Source organism: Colossoma macropomum, unplaced genomic scaffold, assembly GCF_904425465.1.
Source record: "Colossoma macropomum unplaced genomic scaffold, Colossoma_macropomum, whole genome shotgun sequence".
In the NCBI taxonomy this organism is placed as follows: Eukaryota; Metazoa; Chordata; class Actinopteri; order Characiformes; family Serrasalmidae; genus Colossoma; species Colossoma macropomum.
In genome coordinates, this window is record NW_023494787.1 from 4,368,860 (window position 1) to 4,387,321 (window position 18,462).

Below are 18,462 nucleotides of genomic sequence, written 5' to 3' on the forward strand. Positions count from 1 at the left end.
CAGCCACGGTGGACGGCTCTCCGCTGGCTTTCAGGAAACGCATCTCCGGTTCTGCCCCACGCACAGGAAGGAGATAAGTAGGTCCTGTTGATGAGGCATGCTCAGAGATACGGAGTCTCTGCTCAAGACCTGCTGCGATTGGAGGAATAAAGCAACCCAAGCCGCTTCAGCTCACTGAGAGTCATTAGCGGCTGATTAGCGGCTCTGAGCTCAAAGCGAGTTGTCCGATTAAACTGAGATGACCCTCTGATGTCTGTTGAAGAAAGACAAAGGAGGGGAGTTTAAAAAGGGCAGCAGGTCAGCGGGAAGCTAATCTGGGAAGCACGGTTAATGATGGCGTATCATAAAGGCGCTACGGATAATCCGGAAAGAAGACAGCTGTATGGAAAAGTTGGAGTGTCTTCAATCGGGTTACGTGTTGCTGAATATAAGTGAACACATCCTCTACAGAGACACACTTCTGCACGTTTTAATGCACAGTTACTGTTTATTTGCTAGGGGGAAAAACGTGAAACGTGGCCTGTGCAGACGTTTTACTTTTGTTTAACCTTTTTCATTATTGTTACCTTGGAATTATACGGTTCTGCGTCCTGAGCAGTTTTGAGATGTTGAGCTTGAAAGATTTCGCTTTCCAAATAGCAAAACTGATCTGTGGAACACGCCTCTTACATACATGACAATGACAGACACCCTAAATTTATTCTAAATGTACAAAATCAAAACCATATCAGATTTCTAAATGATACAGATAGAACCTTTTAATCCTATGAACTCACTTTCTGCTTGGAATTATACGGTTCTGTCTGGCAAAACATGAAAAGAAGCAGTGATTTTCAAGGAACACAAACGGTTTATACTCGTAATATTTTAAAAAACAACATTAGTGTAACAGAGTGTCTACATTTAATGCTTTCTATGGCATTTTATGACACTTATTTTTATTGTTTATTTATTTTTTAAGACATTTATTTCTTGTTTTAGGACAAATAATCTTGTTCTTATTCAAAAAAGCATTGCAGATTAAGTGTCAAGGTCAGTGCTAAATATTTTGTCCAGTGCAGAGGTCAGTTTTAGGAAGCATTAGTTTCCATTAGGTTAGACAGCAGCTACTGTAATAGCTGTAATAACTGTCCCAGCAGGTCAGTGTAGCAGGTCAATATAAAGGCCATGTGAGGTTTTGTTTTATATCAGAAATGTGACTCTAATGAGCCAAAATGTCCTATTTTGGGAGAAAGAAGAAAAAGAAAAGATGGATAAATTAATTAAATGAATGTTTATGTTGTAATTAAGACCCCATCAATTCAAATTTTACTATTTAATGACCTTTAAGACTTAATATTTATAAAATGTAAGTTTTTAAATTAAAAATTTTATTTTTAAAGAACCCTAAGAAGACGTCAGAGTTTCAGCAACATGTTTTCATGTTTCGTAAAGTTTTATAAACGTTTCCCGCAGTCGCTGAGCAAAGCAGCGACATGGCGAAGAAGCAAAACCTGATTGGTCCTCTTGTGTGTATTCGAAGTGCTGATTGGCTCACAGATAGAACCCTATAGAACTAACTTAGTTAGTGAGCTTGACCTTGAAGATAGAGCCTTTCTGTGTTCTAGATAAAGTCCAAAAATGTACACAACTTAAAAAACACCTCTTATAATGTTGAGAAGTCACAGAATAAAAACATGTGAATCGCTTGATTTTGACAAGAACGTTAGTTGCGCACTAAAATTTGCAGACAGTGCCGTTTAGATGTGTTAACTTATTGTAGCATTTTACGATGTTGAAGAAGACACCCACAGCGTGTTCGCACAAACTGTTGGGCTTCATTTAAGGCTGTATTTGGCCACAGCCTTGCCTCACACATGGAATGATTTTGCTATAACAGTTCGCTCTGAGCCTAGCTTTGTCTAGCTTGCTCAGCCATCAGCCATAGTCTGACTCCCTCTTCCTGAACTAATCATAAACAGCGAAAAAAAGGCTGGTTCTGCCTTCACTATAAGATTCCTGGTCAGAATAGACCCAGAAAATAACTGCTGGAGAACCAAATAAACAGATTATTTCATTTCACATTATTTTCACTTAGAAAATCAACAAAACCTGCCGTTTCACCTGGAAGGTGTTCAAACATACGACTGTATTAATTTCACTACTCAGCTTCATGTTCATCCAAGTGTCTTCCTTGGTATGAAGAGCATAAATGATAATTTGACAATTTTCTTTTCGGCTCTGTTGTTAAAAGCACACATTAAAACTCTTTTGGCTCTGAGGAGAAAACGAGCGACCGTTGGCTTTATTTCCAGGGTGGGGCTGAGATCTAAACAGCTTTCTGTGTCATGTTTTTGCAAACTGACAGTGAAAACATGCTCAAGTATTAAAAAGAAGACCCTGTTTACATCTGGTCACTTCATATGTCCAGTATCTGGATCGTGCCTTGATAAGATTTGAGCCACATGCATTTACACATGATAGTGAAATACGTCTCCGGTTAGTTGGACTGAAATCCGATTGCTGTGTGGGATGAAATATGCAAATCAGCTTGTTACACAGCAACCAATTACCAATCTGTTCAGCCTCTTCGTCTGCAGTTTGTTTTTCACAGTCGTGTCTGTTCATGTTGCTGTTAAGCATTTAGTTTCATCCTGTGCCCCACCATGTGAGTCCTCCATGACTGTCTTCCTCCCAGTCACAGATCAAGAGCCCAGTACATGGGGAGGAGTTTTGTTTGTATTGGTAGGTTTGGTTGTACTGGGAGGAGTTTTTGTTGTACAGGGAGGGGTTTCAGTTGTACTAGAAGGGGTTTTGGTTGTACTGGGAGGGGTTTTGGTTATACTGGGAGGAGTTTCAGTTGTACTGGGAGGGGTTTCGGTTGTACTGAAAGGGATTTTGGTTGTACTGGAAGAGATTTTGATTGTACTAGGAGGAGTTTTGGTTGTACTGGGAGGTGTTTCGGTTTTATAGGCATTGGTTTTAATTGTACTGGATGGAGTTTCACTTGTACTAGAAGGAGTTTTGGTTGTACTTGGAGGAGTTTTAGTTGTACTGGGAGGAGTTTTAGTTTTACAGGGAGGAGTTTCAGTTGTACTGGGAGGGGTTTTGGTTGTAGCGGGAGGAGTTACGGTTGTACTGGGAGGTGTTTTGGTTGTACTGAGAGGGTTTTGGGTTGTACTAGAAGGGTTTTTGGTTGTACTGGGAGGAGTTTCGGTTGTACTGGGAGGAGTTTCGATTGTACTGAGAGGGATTTGGGTTGTACTAGAAGGGTTTTTGGTTGTACTGGGAGGAGTTTCAGTTGTACTGGGAGGTGTTTTGGTTGTACTGGGAGGAGTTTCAGTTGTACTGGGAGGTGTTTTGGTTGTACTGGGAGGAGTTTCAGTTGTACTGGGAAGAGTTTTAGTTGTACTGGGAGGAGTTTGGGTTGTACTGGGAGGAGTTTGGGTTGTCGAATGTGTCTTGGAGAGACGGATGTGTTTACGCTGCTATAACGTGGCTCAAATGCGTCTCAGTTCACCTCCTGAAGTGGTTTGACTGATCAGATTTGTATCTGTTTTAAATGTCTTCTGCGTTTACAATTTATTTTTATGTGGCCTCATTCAGATATAATCCTGATAATGAAGACGTATGAAGTGACCAGGTGTAAACAGAGTCTAAGTGTTTCCAAGCTTTTGATGGGCAGTGTTTTTGTACAGTAAGCCAATTCTTCATTCAGAGATTTGCAGAACTCAGAATCCAGTGTTTGAATTCAGTGCAGAATTCTGTATTGAGATTGTTGCCCATTTACGTACTTGTTTATTGCGATCCAAACAAGTATTGTTTTTGTCCCTGAGAGTGTAGCAGGATTATTAAAATGCCTCACAGCTGTGTCTTTGAGGTGGCTCTCTGAAAATCGCAAGCCTTTTCATAAAAGCGGTGACTCATGAAACGAGCGTACGTGTGGAAAAGTGGGGCATCTATTTGGGTAGGTGGGGGTGTTCTGGGTTACCAGCTGCTTGTGTAAAAACCCTCCCTCAGTCCCTAGACACTCTTGAAAGATGTTAGGAGGAAGCTAATCCATTATTTCATTTAGAGCATCTTTGCACGCTTATGCACCGACCCACATTTTTGGCTATTTGGTTCAGACGGTGAGGGCTCTGTTTTCTGTTTTGTCATGGTTATGCCTCAGCCGAGTCAGGGGAAGTAAAGGCCTGCAGCGACTCTTTCATTTCTGAAAATAAGAGCAGCATCTGAAGGTTTAGGTCTCTGTCCTCTGTGACATTTGTTTTAGTGATTTGAAATTTGTCCCTATATATATAGGAAGGGTATCAGTTTCACATATAGGAAATAATGCATCTATGATATTGCATAAATAATAGCATACAAATGTACAAAGAAAGCAGATAAATGTTCATATTTATCAACAAACCTGAATGTCACTACGCTATGTATACTGCTTTGGTGATTATACATTCATAAAACACAAACTAACATTCAGTCCTGTTTCTGCCATTTGTTCTCAATCTCTACACTCCACGTCCACTTTGTACTTCCACTCACTGGCCACTTTATTGGAAACACCTACCATGTACTTCCGCTAACTGGCCACTTTATAAGAAACACCTACCTTGTACTTCCACTCACTGGCCACTTTATTAGAAACACCTACCTTGCACTTCCACTTACTGGCCATTTTATAAGAAACACCTACCTTGTACTTCCACTTACTGGCCACTTTATTAGAAACACCCACTTTGTACTTCCACTCACTGGCCATTTTATTAGAAACACCCACCTTGTACTTCCACACACTGGCCACTTTATTAGAAACACCTACCTTATACTTCCACTAACTGGCCACTTTATTAGAAACACCCACCTTGCACTTACACTCACCGGCCACTTTATTAGAAACACATACCTTGCACTTACACTCACTGGCCACTTTATTAGAAACACCCACCTTGCACTTACACTCACTGGCCACTTTATTAGAAACACCTACCTTGCACTTACACTCACTGGCCACTTTATTAGAAACTGCTTTGTGGTCAGAGCAGCAGCACTACTGTGTCTGATCCACTCAGACCAGCGCAACACACACTAACACACCACCACCACCACGTCAGTGTTACTGCAGTGCTGAGAATGACTCACCACCCAAACAGTACCTGCTCTGTGAGGGTCCATGTGGGTCCTGACCACTGAAGAACAGGGTAAAAGGTGGCTAACAAAGTATCAGAGAAACAGATGGACTACAGTCTGTAACTGTAGAACTACACAGTGCACCTATATAGTAAGTGGAGCTGATAAAATGGACAATGAGTGTAGAAACAAGGAGGTGGTCATCATGTTATGCCTGATCAGTGTATGTAGAAGCTGTGCTAGTTTCTCTCTGAGTGTTTGCACGGAAGCCAGATGTCACATTTTTATGTCAGTCGTCAGGATCTTATATATCAGAATGCACTCAGAATAACTTCAGTATGAGTTAAATGAGCATAGTAGATGCAGGAATGAGTCATTGTCCTCCACACACTTCAGCGGTTTTTATATACATATGAAAAAATCTGTCCTGTGAGCTGTGACTTCACGCACAGCTCTCCACGGCTGTGTATCAGTCACACATGGCTAAAAATACTCCACACCGTCCTGGCTCTCACACAGAGGCTCAGTCCGTAGGAGGACGAACTGGCTGTGGACGTCATGTGACTATAAATAATCCCACAGCCTGTTAGGATGTGTCGGAATGTTATACTGGAGCACTTAATGTCAGAACCCTCAAAAACTGGACATCAGGATGTGCAGGGTGTACGTGCACTGCTGAACGAGTGAGGAAGTTTCTTCTCAAGTATAGCAGCAGTGAGGAAAGGAAGGGCAGGAGCATCAGACATCGTGGCTTTAGGACGTAAACAGGGTCGTTCAGAGTGGTTTGGTGTGAAACGCTCAGTTCTAGAGAAACTTACTGAGTCAGAACTGTTCACAGTGGTGGTGATAGGAACCAGACGTCCACCTCTAAAAGCTCCCTCACAGAAAGTTACTACATGAAATGGTTATGAATTCAGTCTATTCTATTGTAAAAATACACTCTTAAAAAGATGGTTCTTCAAGGGTTCTTTAGTAAAGAAAATGGTTCTATATAGAACCATGAACATTCAAAGAACCCTTTGCATGATTAGTGGGTTTTTTGCATCATGAAAATGTTCTTCAGATTGACGGACAGTGTGTTTATGTCGTTCTAAAACCTTATCGCAAAATCTATTGTAAAACTACACTCTTGGAAAAGATGGTTCTTCAAGGGTTCTTTAGTAAAGAAAATGGTTCTATATAGATTAAATGTTCCTCCGATTGATGGAGAATGTGCTGTAGATGGTTCTTTGTAGAACCTTTTTGAAAAGGGTTCTATATGGCTCCAAAAAAGGTTCTACTATTGTGATGATGTCAAGCTTGCAACAGTAGGAGAACCCTTTTGGCGCTATTTAGAACTATTTTCAAAAAGGTTCTATATAGAAGCATTTACAACACATTCTCCATTAATCTGAAGAACCATTTTCACCCTGCAAAGAACCATTTAAACATGAAATTGATGGAGAATGTTTTGTGAAAGGTTCTATGTAGAACCATTTGAAAAAAGATTCTATATAGAACCAAAAAGCATTCTTCTATTGTTACAAACTTGATCGCATAACAATAGAAGAACTTTTTTTGGTGCTATATAGAACTATTGTTTTTACTGAAGAACCCTTAAAGAACCATCTTTTTTAGCAGGGCAGAAGTTTGACAGACTGACTTTCTGACTTTCGACTGACTGGCCGATTCTACTGCCAGTGTGTGTCTGTGGCAGGGGTCGCAACCCAAATGTTAAGAAGAGCCATTTAATCCCTTCAACAAGAATCAAACCATCTTGGGAGCCACAAATTTTTACGTCCTTTTTATCTTGGCTGTAAATATGTCTCAGTATGTCCTGATGTACTAATATAGGATAAAAATATAATCTAAACGAAAACACAGACTCACTTTGCTCTGCTTTAAGCTTTAGCTCAGCTATAGCTGCTTTTCTCACATCTCCAGCAGGAAACTTTTCCCCAAAAGTAGAACAGTTTCTTGGAAAACGTCTTGACTTTCAACTTTTTACGAGGCTGAAGTCGCTTCTCATTCGCCAGCTTCTTGTTCAAAGTTCCCCGTTCCACCTTAAATGGTGCAGCAAAATGCAGTTGCTTTACCATTTAAGGTGGAACGGGAGAAGCTGACTACAGCTTCACAACTTTTTAGTGTTTGTCAGTTTCTCACTGCAGATTAAACGTATCAGGAAACCAGCTGGAGTGATTATAAATACAAATAAGTCCATTTGTCTCCAAATTATCAATATTCGTCTTAAATCTCTCTCTTTGCCGTTTCGTTAGCTACTAGCTAGGCGAGACTGTTGTCTGTGTTGCTATGGTGACCAGCAGTCTGTGCTGATCTTCAGGGTTAAAGGGTGAATTAGCAGTTCTACATTAACTCCAGAGTTTAAGACCATTTATTGTTAAACTGTGTTGAACGACCAGCAGAGCTTTATTTTACTGTAAAGGATGATTATTTTATTTTTACCTACAAATCTGATTCAGCTGTGGAGCCACAACAGGACAGTGAAAGAGCCACACATTGCCGACCCCTGGTCTATGGAGGCTGCATGGCTATGTGCTTGATTTTATACACCTGTTAGTTATGGGTGTGACTAAAACACCTGAACCCAGTATTTATAAGGGGTGTCCACACTTTTTGCCATACAGTGTACATTCATTCAGGTGGGTCCAAACTTTTGACTGTCTTTCTCTCCCACAGCTGTTAGTCATCATGCAGCAGCCTCTAAAGTGCAGTGTTATCAACACCTTGCGGAACTGTAAACCTCTTCTCTAGATTAACTGTCAGTGCTCTGCTAAGTGGCTAAGTGGGTCAGATGTGGAGATGAACATAAACAAGTGCATCTGTCTGTTCTTTTAGGGCGGTGGGGCATTGATCTAAAGGTTATAGGAGACACTCTGGCATTTCAACACCGTATTCACAGCGCTGAGATTGCTAAGAGACTACACAAACAAACCTGGAAAACATCTACGCTGTAAAGCAGCATTTGCCAAGTGAACGCCTTAATTTCAGTGTTATAAGCTGCTGCGGGGATGTTTGCGTAGCCTGTATTTATCCTTGTGCGCAGTTCTTAGAAACAGAACCACAACATGAGAGAAAGTTCTCCGGCAGCACTGGGACTGGAAATGACGGTTGCGTAATCGTGCTTTCATGGACGTTGTTCGAGGGTAAGGAGGGACACGAGTCTCAGGGACCAGAAAGATGTTGGCATTGAGAGAGAGATACGGTTCCAGACTGAGCTGTGGAACCACTAAAGGATAGTTTTTGAAGGTGGAAGATGGTTTTTGAAGGACGCTTTACAGAAAGCAAACACAGATTTCCTTATGCCGCCTGCTGTCTTGTCCTAATTCCAGACGTCATCGTATTTGGTTGCCAATGGAGTGGACTTGGCCTTGAGTCCAGTTTGTCCACCGCGCAAGAACAGACTGCACTATCACTGTCGGTTTGTTCTGTTCTCTGAGGTTTGCGTTCAGTCAGAAGGAAAGGAGCAAAACCCCTTTAGTCCCTCAAGCACAATCAAAAATCAGCAAGGCTGCTTCTACTAGCTGAGATATACGTTTTAATAGATCAGAGCTCGATCGATGCATCAGTTGGGCGATAATATTGGCCAATATCGACAGCCCACAGTTATACCCTTGTACCCTTGTTATTCATCAGATTGATGAAGAATGTGCTGTAGATGGTTCTATATAGAACCTTTTTGAAATCGGTTCTATATGGCATCATAAAAGGTTCTGCTACTGTGATGAGGAAGAACCCTTTTTGCTGCTATATAGAAACATTTTCCAAAAAGTTCTGTATTGAACCATGTGCAACACATTCTCCATCAATCTGAAGAACCGTTTCACCATACAAAGAACCATTTAAGAATGAAGTGGTTCTATATACAGTCTTTAAAAAGATGGTTCTTTTGTAAAGACAGCGGTTCTGTTTATAACCATGATTTCTGTATAGAACCATTTCACGCTTCTTCCGAAATCGTTCTTCAGATTGATGGAGAAATTGTTGTATATGGTTCTGTGTAGCTCCAAAAACGGTTCTGTTATTGTTACAATGTCAACCTTGTAACAATAGAGAACCCTTTTTAGGGCTATATAGAATGATTCTTAAAACGATTCTATATAGAAACAAAAAGGGTTCTTCTGTTCTTACAAGCTTGACATTGTAACAGTAGAACCTTTTTTGGTGCTGTATAGAGCCATTGTCTTTACTGAAGAACCCTTGAAGTGTGTAGCAGGGCATTTCCAGACTTCTCAGCAGCAGCTGGTCGATGTGAATGAATAGACGTTTAGTACCCTCTTAAAAAAGATGGTTCTTCATGGGTTCTTTAGAGAAGAAAATGGTTTTGTTTAGAACCTTAACCACGAAAATAACCTACTGCATGATGAAAGGGTTCTTTGCATCATGAGAACGTTTTTCAGATTGATGAAGAATGTGAATGTGTGTGTTATAGACGATTCTACATAGAACCTTTTTGAAAATGGTTCTATATAGCACCAAAAAGGGTTGTTCTATTGTTACAATGTCAAGCCCTTTTTGGAGCTATAGAGAACCATTCTTGAAATGATTCTATATAGAAACAAAAAGTGTTCTTCTGTTGTTACAAACTTGACATTGTAACAGTAGAACCCTTTTTGGTGCTATATAGAGCCATTGTCTTTACTATGGAACCCTTGAAGAACCATCTTTTTTAGGTGTGTAGCAGGGCAGAGGTTTGTCGGATCCTGTGACGGTGCCACGTTTAAAGTCACTGACTAAAGTCATTATGCTTTTTGTGTACTTTTTCATAGATTAGAGCTCGATCGATATATCGGTTGGGTGATAATATTGGCCAATATTGATAACCCACAGTTATACCCTTGTTGAAAATATTGTCAATAACTAGTGATGGTAGAAACGAGTAAAAAAAGTCAGAATTACCTGCTGCTTCTGGATTCAGTAATCCTGATTATCTGTGTCTTATTTTTGCTTATAATCAATAAATATAATCAATACCTTTTAGAAAAGCGTCCTCATTTTCGGCCTCAACTCAACTGAGCTGTCACATTTCCAGACTTCTCAGCAGCAGCTGAATGATGGTAATGAAGAGGAGAAGTTTCATGCACTCTTAAAAAAAGATGGTTCTTCACGGGTTCTTTAGAGAAGAAAATGGTTTTGTATAGAACCACGAACACTCAGATAACCTACTGCATGATGAAAGGGTTCTTTGCATCCAGAGGGCGTTCTTCAGATTGATGGAGAATGTGCATGGGTGTGTTATAGACGATTCTATATAAAACCTTTTTGAAAATGGTTCTAGATAGCACCCAAAAGGTTTCTTCTGTTGGTACAAGCTTGACATCACCCCAATAGCAGAACCCTTTTTGGCGCTATACAGAACTGTTTTCAAAAAGGTTCCATGTAGAACCATCTGCAGCACATTCTCCATCACTCTATTTCCCTTACTAAAGAACCCTTGAAGAACCATCTTTTTAAGAGTGTAGAATATATTATTTTTATGCCTCTGTAAATTTACAAACAAATTGCAGTATAAAATCAAAATCTAAAATCTTATGAAATCATATCGGCTGATATTATCGGTTATTAGAATCGTTAGACCCTTAAATTGGTATCAGACGCAATTTTTTCATATTGGTCAGGACCTACTCTACACTCTTAAAAAGACGGTTCTGCAAGGTTTCTTTAGTAAAGGGAATGGTTCTATTTAGTTCTGTATAGAACTATTTCATGCTTAAATCATTCTTTGCAGGATAAAATGCTTCTTCAGAGTGGAGAATGTGTTAAATATGGTTCTACATAGAACCTTTTTGAAAATGGTTCAATGTTGCACCAAAAAGGGTTCTTCTATTGTTAGAAGCTTAACATCATAACAATAGAAGAACCCTTTTTGGTGCCATATAGAACCATCTACATCACATTCTCCATCCGTCTGAAGAACGCTTTCACGATGCAGTGAACCCTTTAATTGTGCAGAGGGTTCTTTAGGTGTTCATTGTTCTAAATAGAACGATTCCCTTTACTAAAGAACCCTTGAAGAACCGACTTTTTAAGAGTTTCAAATGTGTTGCAGTCGATGCTGAAATACATGCAAACACTAAAATGTTTTTCAGAATTTTTTGCCATGTTAACCAAATATATTTTAGCGCTGTCGCCTCACAGCAAGAAGGGCCTGGGTTCGATTCCCGGCCGGGCGACCAGGGTCCTTTCTGTGTGGAGTTTGCCTGTTCTCCCCGTGTCTGCGTGGGTTTCCTCCGGGTACTCCGGTTTCCTCCCACAGTCCAAAGACATGCAGTCAGGCCAATTGGACATGCTAAAATTGTGAGTGTGTGAATGTGTATGTCTGTCTGTCTGCCCTGCGATGGACTGGCGACCTGTCCAGGGTGTATCCTGCCTTCCGCCCAATGACAGCTGGGATAGGCTCCAGCACCCCCCCGCGACCCAGAAGGATAAGCGGTTTAGATGATGTATGTATGTATGTATGTGTATGGAAAAATATTACGCATAGAAATGTACCATACAGAAATAAATGTATGTAAATGTTTATCAACATTTATTTACATTTGAAAATGCTGTATACAAACCAGTGACAGTTGGTACCTTTATTTCTGAGAGTACAGATTGTTGTTGGTGGAGGGGAGGCAGAAACACAAATTACATTGCAGTGCATGCTGGGGACTGTAGTGCAGCACATTGGGAAACGGGCTAATATTAATAGAAAACTAGAATAATTTTGCGGGCCAGATAGGATTATATCAGAGGCCTTGTGTTTGGCACATGGGTGCTAGTGTAACAGCATACAGATACAGAGAACAGGGCTACATCACAGCATCTTAATCCAGCAGAAATGATCAGAGTTTACATATTCTGGGCTCTAAATGATAAAATTTGTCCTTGAAATTTAAAAAATAGACAGATATAGTGAGTTTTGTGGACATAGGAGTGAAGTTAGTTCTGCGTGCCGTGTTTGGGTTTGTGTGAGTAATGTTGCGGTCAGGAGCGGGCGGTGGGCAAAGTGAGTCACGGCTGGATCTTGTGATTTTCTGACTTTGAAATGAAGGGCTGCACACTTGCTGTATCCCCTGAAGTGTGCACGGCTGTGCTGCAGTGAGCTCGCTGCACTCCGTCTAACAGAATGACTGTTTTAGACAGTTTTGAAGCAAAAATAGAAAGAACGTGTGTGGAAAGCTAAAGCTGGTTCTCACTGCCGCTCCGACAGACAACATGATCCGCACGCTTTAGTGTTTTTCCTGCTGTGGCACACATGACTGAATCATTAGCTCCTGATCAAGGCCCAGTGAGCTGTGTTGAAGAAGGGAAAATGTGCGGATGGCTGGGTCAGTAAGGGCAAAATAACAGCCAGAGCTTTTCATTTCGTGCTCTTTAAGCCTGAACTTGCACCTATTTAATGAACAGAGCTGATCTCTCCACTCTTGGAATGATGAGGCTCGTTTGCAGTTCTTCTTGATGCACTAGTTCTTTATACTAAGGGATGTTTATCTGACTGTAGCTCTACATTGTATATTCTTCATTTATGATGAGCTTATATATGAGCACGAAGGCTGAAATCAGCACTCTCTATGATAGAAGTGTACACGTCAACGAAAATGAATTCATGCTCAAAGAGGGAATAAATGCAGTCATGCTTAAGGCAGGCTATGGCCTTTGTATGGGGAGTAGAGCTGTCAAGTGGCTAAGACATTAAAATTCAATTTAAATTCAATATGGGAAAATATTACATATAGAAATGTACCATACAAAAATAAATGTATGTAAATATGTTTATCAAACACATTTGAAAATTTATGAAAACAGCCAAAATCCTGTCTAATGCACTTCACTGTCTGATACCTTTAGAATTGAATTTGTATTCCAGTATCTTCATTTTAAATATGATCAAATGTTCCTTTAACATGATAAAAGCTTGTGTCTGTAACCTTTATTGCAACTACATACAGCTGAGAAAATATAATAAACATAAATGAGGGCATTTTAAGACTGTCTTAAATAAATACATTTTTTGGACATTTTTATATGTTGCAAAAATATATTTGATGAATATATTTAGAATTTTTTTTTCCATATAGAACGTTTCCCTTTGCTAAACAACTAAGGCAGCTTATTTAATGAAAATAAATAGTTTCATATCAGTTAGATAAATTCTTTTTACATCACACTTCAAAAAGACGGTTCTTTAAGGGTTCTTTAGTGAAGAAAATGGTTGTTTATAGGACCATGAGCATTCAAAGAACCCTTTCCATGATTAAAGGGTTCACTGCATCATGAAATGGTTCTTCAGATTTACTTAGAATGTGCTGTAGATGGTTCTTTATAGAACCTTTTTGGAAAGGGTTCAATGTAGCACCAAAAAGCGTTCTTCTTTTGTTACGATATCAGGCTTGTTACAATAGAAGAATCCTTTTTTCAAAAAGGTTCCATATAGAACCATATACAACACATTCCCGATCTTTCTCATCAATCAGTCAGTCTTTAATGATGCAAAGGGTTCTGTGAATGTTCATGGTTCTATATAGAACCATTTTGTGTACTAAAGAACCCTTGAAGAACCATCATTTTTAAGTCGCTTTTAACAACTTGCAGGCATCAACTTTTATGCAGGTTTAGTCTTTGTGTGCAAGTTTAAGCTTAAATCATCAACTTTGTCAGCGTCGTCTGTTTTAATCACATCTGAGTTTGTGTGTGAAAGCAGCCCCATCTGAATCCGGCATGAGTGTAGACTTCTATAGACGGCCTCCTCCTGAATCTGTGAAGATAGATAGACACACAGACAGACAGACAGATAGACAGAAAGATAGACAGATAGATAGACAGATAGACAGACAGACAGGTAGGTAGATAGATAGATAGATAGATAGATAGATAGATAGATAGATAGATAGATAGATAGATAGATAGACAGAAAGATAGACAGATAGATAGACAGACAGACATATAGGTAGACAGATAGGTAGATAGATAGATAGATAGATAGATAGATAGATAGATAGATAGATAAACAGAGATAGATAGATAGACAGACAGACAGATAGGTAGATAGATAGATAGATAGATAGATAGATAGATAGATAGATAGATAGATAGAAAGACAGACAGACAGACAGGTAGGTAGATAGATAGATAGACAGACAGACAGATAGATAGAGATAGAAAGACAGACAGACAGCTAGATAGATAGATAGATAGATAGATAGACAGATAAACAGAGATAGATAGATAGATAGACAGACAGACAGACAGATAGGTAGATAGATAGATAGATAGATAGATAGATAGAAAGACAGACAGACAGACAGGTAGGTAGATAGATAGATAGACAGACAGACAGACAGATAGAGATAGAAAGACAGACAGATAGATAGATAGAAAGACTGACAGACAGACAGACAGGTAGATAGATAGATAGACAGACAGACAGACAGATAGACATAGAAAGACACAGACAGACAGGTAGGTAGATAGATAGATAGATAGACAGACAGACAGACAGACAGACAGGTAGATAGATAGATAGACAGACAGACAGACAGACAGACAGATAGATAGATAGATAGATAGATAGACAGACAGACAGGTAGATAGATAGATAGATAGATAGATAGACAGACAGACAGGTAGATAGATAGATAGATAGATAGATAGATAGATAGATAGATAGACAGACAGACAGACAGACAGACAGATAGATAGATAGATGGATAGATAGATAGACAGACAGACAGGTAGATAGAAAGATAGACAGACAGATAGACAGACAGACAGACAGGTAGATAGATAGACAGACAGACAGATAGATGGAGACAGACAGACAGACAGATAGATAGATAGATAGATAGATAGATAGATAGACAGACAGACAGGTAGATAGATAGATAGATAGATAGATAGATAGATAGATAGACAGACAGACAGGTAGATAGATAGATTGATAGATGGAGACAGACAGACAGACAGACAGATAGATAGATATCCTCTGTCTGTGAACACTCTGTTTCTGCTGCTGCAGTCAGTGAAACCGAGCTTTGGTAAATATCTGCCTGTAGTCATTACGGCTGCTTCGCCTTGGGGACTGTAGTTAATGTTTAGCACCAAATTGCACTCATTTACTCAGCTGAACACACAGCAGCTGGGAGAGAGTCTACCAAACAGATCTGCTCGTCTATAAACTCCTGCTCACCTGTCTCACGTTGTTTACGTCCTGATCAGCTAATACCACTCAGAATTCTGACAGAGCAGTTGGCAGTGAGAGTCTTTTATTTCTAGTCAGTACCTGTTGTGAACACGCTGTGCTGTACAGCTACTGTTTTAAAATGCGTTTCTGTGGCTTTAAGGCTGCGCGCCGCTCTAGAGCAGCCGTTCTGCAGCTTAATGAGCTTCGAGAGATGCTGAGCGGGAGAAAATTAGCAGTGAGTGCTGTCAAGCAGAAGCCAGAGGAGTGTGTGCCTGTGTGTGTAGGTGTGCACTGAATTTACGCGTCATTTACACATGAATAAAATATATTGCATCAACACAGTTATTGCAGAAAGTAAGTAAACTGAAAGACAATAGACACAAAAAAAGACAACCCTCAGGGCCTTCTGATGAATTCTAAGAGCAGTAACACTCGTATGTTCTTGTTCATATTTGTGTTAAAATCTTCAAATGACCAACAAGCAAATTGTCTAATCAGGATTTGGTATTTAGGTAGGTACACTCGAGTGAGCTCTGCTATTTCAGGAGCTGGACTGAAGACCTTACATTAGATTAACGACCAGCATGATTGGCTGATTCCAGTTTGATTTACAGTGGGACTAAATTAGTGAGATAACATTTCACGCTAGGCCATATAAACTCAAGGGCCATATAAAAAAATCTCAACACATTCATAGGCCAGAGAACATCTATGATTTTTTTATAAAAATATGCCAGAAGCGCAACAGCAAAATATAGGCATTCTCTCATATATATATATATATATATATATATATCGCGGCTGTCGGAAGAAAACCTCGTATCTTTTTTTATGTTTTTCAGTTTTTTACACAATTTGAAAAAGCCTATTGCCCTTTATATTTATCATTTCATGATGAATGGACTAAAAGTAACGACCCAAAATGACTTGGAAAACATTCTGGTTCCATTGACTTACATTAAAAGTTAAGTATGTTTTTTGCTTCTCTTGTGAAGTTACCATTTTGGAGAGACAAGGTTTTGTTCCAACAACAGATGGCCCATGGGACTTTGTTTGACACGTGAGGTCTAGAACTTCTGGAAGTTCTAGATTCATCTCTGAATAGCCATGTTCACATGCAGCCTAATAATCCGTTAATAATCCAACTAATAGCCCAATCAGAATAGAATATGTCCATATTCACAGGTCAATCGGAATAGTCTAGTCAGATTGAGACCATTCGAAATATAATTTCTATCCGATTGATCGAGGTGGGTAAACCTCTAAATAATCAGTTAAATAGAAGAATAATAACCGTGTAAATGCCTGTATCTGATTACATTCCCTATCAGAAAGTTTAAGTCCGTTCTGATCATGTTCGTTGTGTCATAGTGAGAGTTTATACCGTTCAACATGGCGGAGCAGAAACTGGTCTGCAGAGGAGACGAAGTTTATGCTCTGATCTTTAAAAGACGGCGGTGGGACGGACGTCCAGCTTATGTGTCTCAGAACACGACGTCTTCCTCTCGGCCTTCTTTAATAAGGACATGTGAAGGACGTTTTCCTGAGTCTGACATCATTTTAAAGCAATTATAAACACAAGCGCTGCTCACTGCTGCTCATCTCACTCTGACTGGACTCACGTGATGCTGGTTGTCATGGTAACGTCTACACTAAGTGGTTCTCTACACATGAGCATAATTTTGGATCTGATTACTTGTAGTGAGCATGTAAACAGAGATTTTCCATCAGATTGTTGAGTAGAGTGAGAATAAACACCTCAGTCTTAATCTATAATCGGAATGTATTCAATCAGATTGGAAGAAAATTTTGCCTGTTAACACAACCAGTGCAAATATGAGCTGTAGTCTAAGCATTTTTAGCTTAGTTGCTAGGAATGTAAAACAGCGGTGGCAGCTCTATACCAGAACTCGTTACTGAAAGAGTCTCTGTAAAACTGATACACGCAGGCTCAGATATATGATAATGTCTGTTACAAGCTTCAAATAAAACATACACGATGTCTTTTACAAGTTTCTAATATCTGTGTTTAATCTAGAACGGGCAAAAAATGTTCATATGCCCCAGCGTGAGCTTAGCACTAACATACTGCTGTAAATCCCATAGGGGCTCTAGCAGAAATTAGCATTATTGCAGAGTTTTTTGCCTCATTTTTTGACTAGGTTTTGACATTTATGGCCAGAGCTGAAGGCCCAGCTGTAATAGCCACAATCTGCTACCGATATTGATGTAATAAAGGCTGTTTTATTAATATGGAAATGAATAAATCCATTATTGATGTACACGCACGCCAATACTGACTAGTGTGTTGTGTGTAGAACCATATCTCTGGGTAGAGCTCTGAATCCCGAAGCTTCTGATTGGCTGCTGCTTCACGCACATGCTGCATCTCCTCCCCCTCCTTTCTGGAAGATGAGAAAGAGGCAGTGCGGAGAAGAGCGAGACTCAGACAGCAGCACTCGCTCTGTCTGAAGCATCCACTCTGCAGCATCACCAGCTGAAAGAGGCAGAAGAACATCTGCGCCAGAAGGTCGAGGGTTAGAGGCGTTCTTGGAGGCAGCCTTGAAGACGACACTAGCACCTTTAGTCTTTCACATGCGCACTCGGTCTTTCTTTTTAGAATTTGAGACATTTGATCTGGACAGAACACCTGGATTAGAGGCTTTTGGAGGCAGCAATAGTCGCGATAGCTGCTGTACTGAATCAGGACTGAACCGTCTCTCTCTGCATACCTCCCTGTGTGTTTGCGGTTGCTGTGACGGTCAGTGTGATGGGCAGACAGGGTCAGGATGGCAGCGCAGCGCCCCCTGGCATGCGCATGCAGCGCTCCCAGAGCAAACTCAGCCTGTCTGCCTCCTTTGAGGCTCTGGCCGTATACTTCCCCTGCATGAACTCGTTCGACGAGGCCAGTGGAGGTAAGAAAAAACGCAAACGCTGCTCCTTCTGACCGGGCTTGTTGTGCAAGTCATGCTGTGTCGCTCAAACTAATGATAGAACTGAAGCCTAGTACTAGAACTGAAGGCTAAGGCTAGCACTGAAACTAACTCTAGCACTACTGTTAGGAGTGAAAATGAGTGCTAGAACTGAAACTAACTAGAATTAATTTTAGAACTGAAAACTACAACTCAAAATATACTAGAATTAATTCTAGAACTGAAAATTAACGCTAGAACTTAAAATAACACTATAACTAA

General features: G+C 40.0%; 1 protein-coding gene across 2 annotated transcripts in view; it reads left to right on the top strand.

Moving 5' to 3' along the window:
• The window catches only part of LOC118805243 (regulating synaptic membrane exocytosis protein 2-like), a 166,579-nt gene that overhangs the window by 137,187 nt on the left and 10,930 nt on the right, over window positions 1–18,462 (top strand). Inside the window, exon 1 of one of the 2 annotated variants that reach the window (XM_036565919.1) lies at window positions 17,727–18,183. The exons of the other annotated variant lie outside the window; for it this stretch is intronic. Coding sequence (XP_036421812.1) covers window positions 18,039–18,183 — 145 coding nt within the window. The 5' untranslated portion in view covers window positions 17,727–18,038. Of the gene's footprint in view, window positions 1–17,726; window positions 18,184–18,462 lie in introns of those variants that run through there. 2 annotated transcript variants of the gene reach the window in all.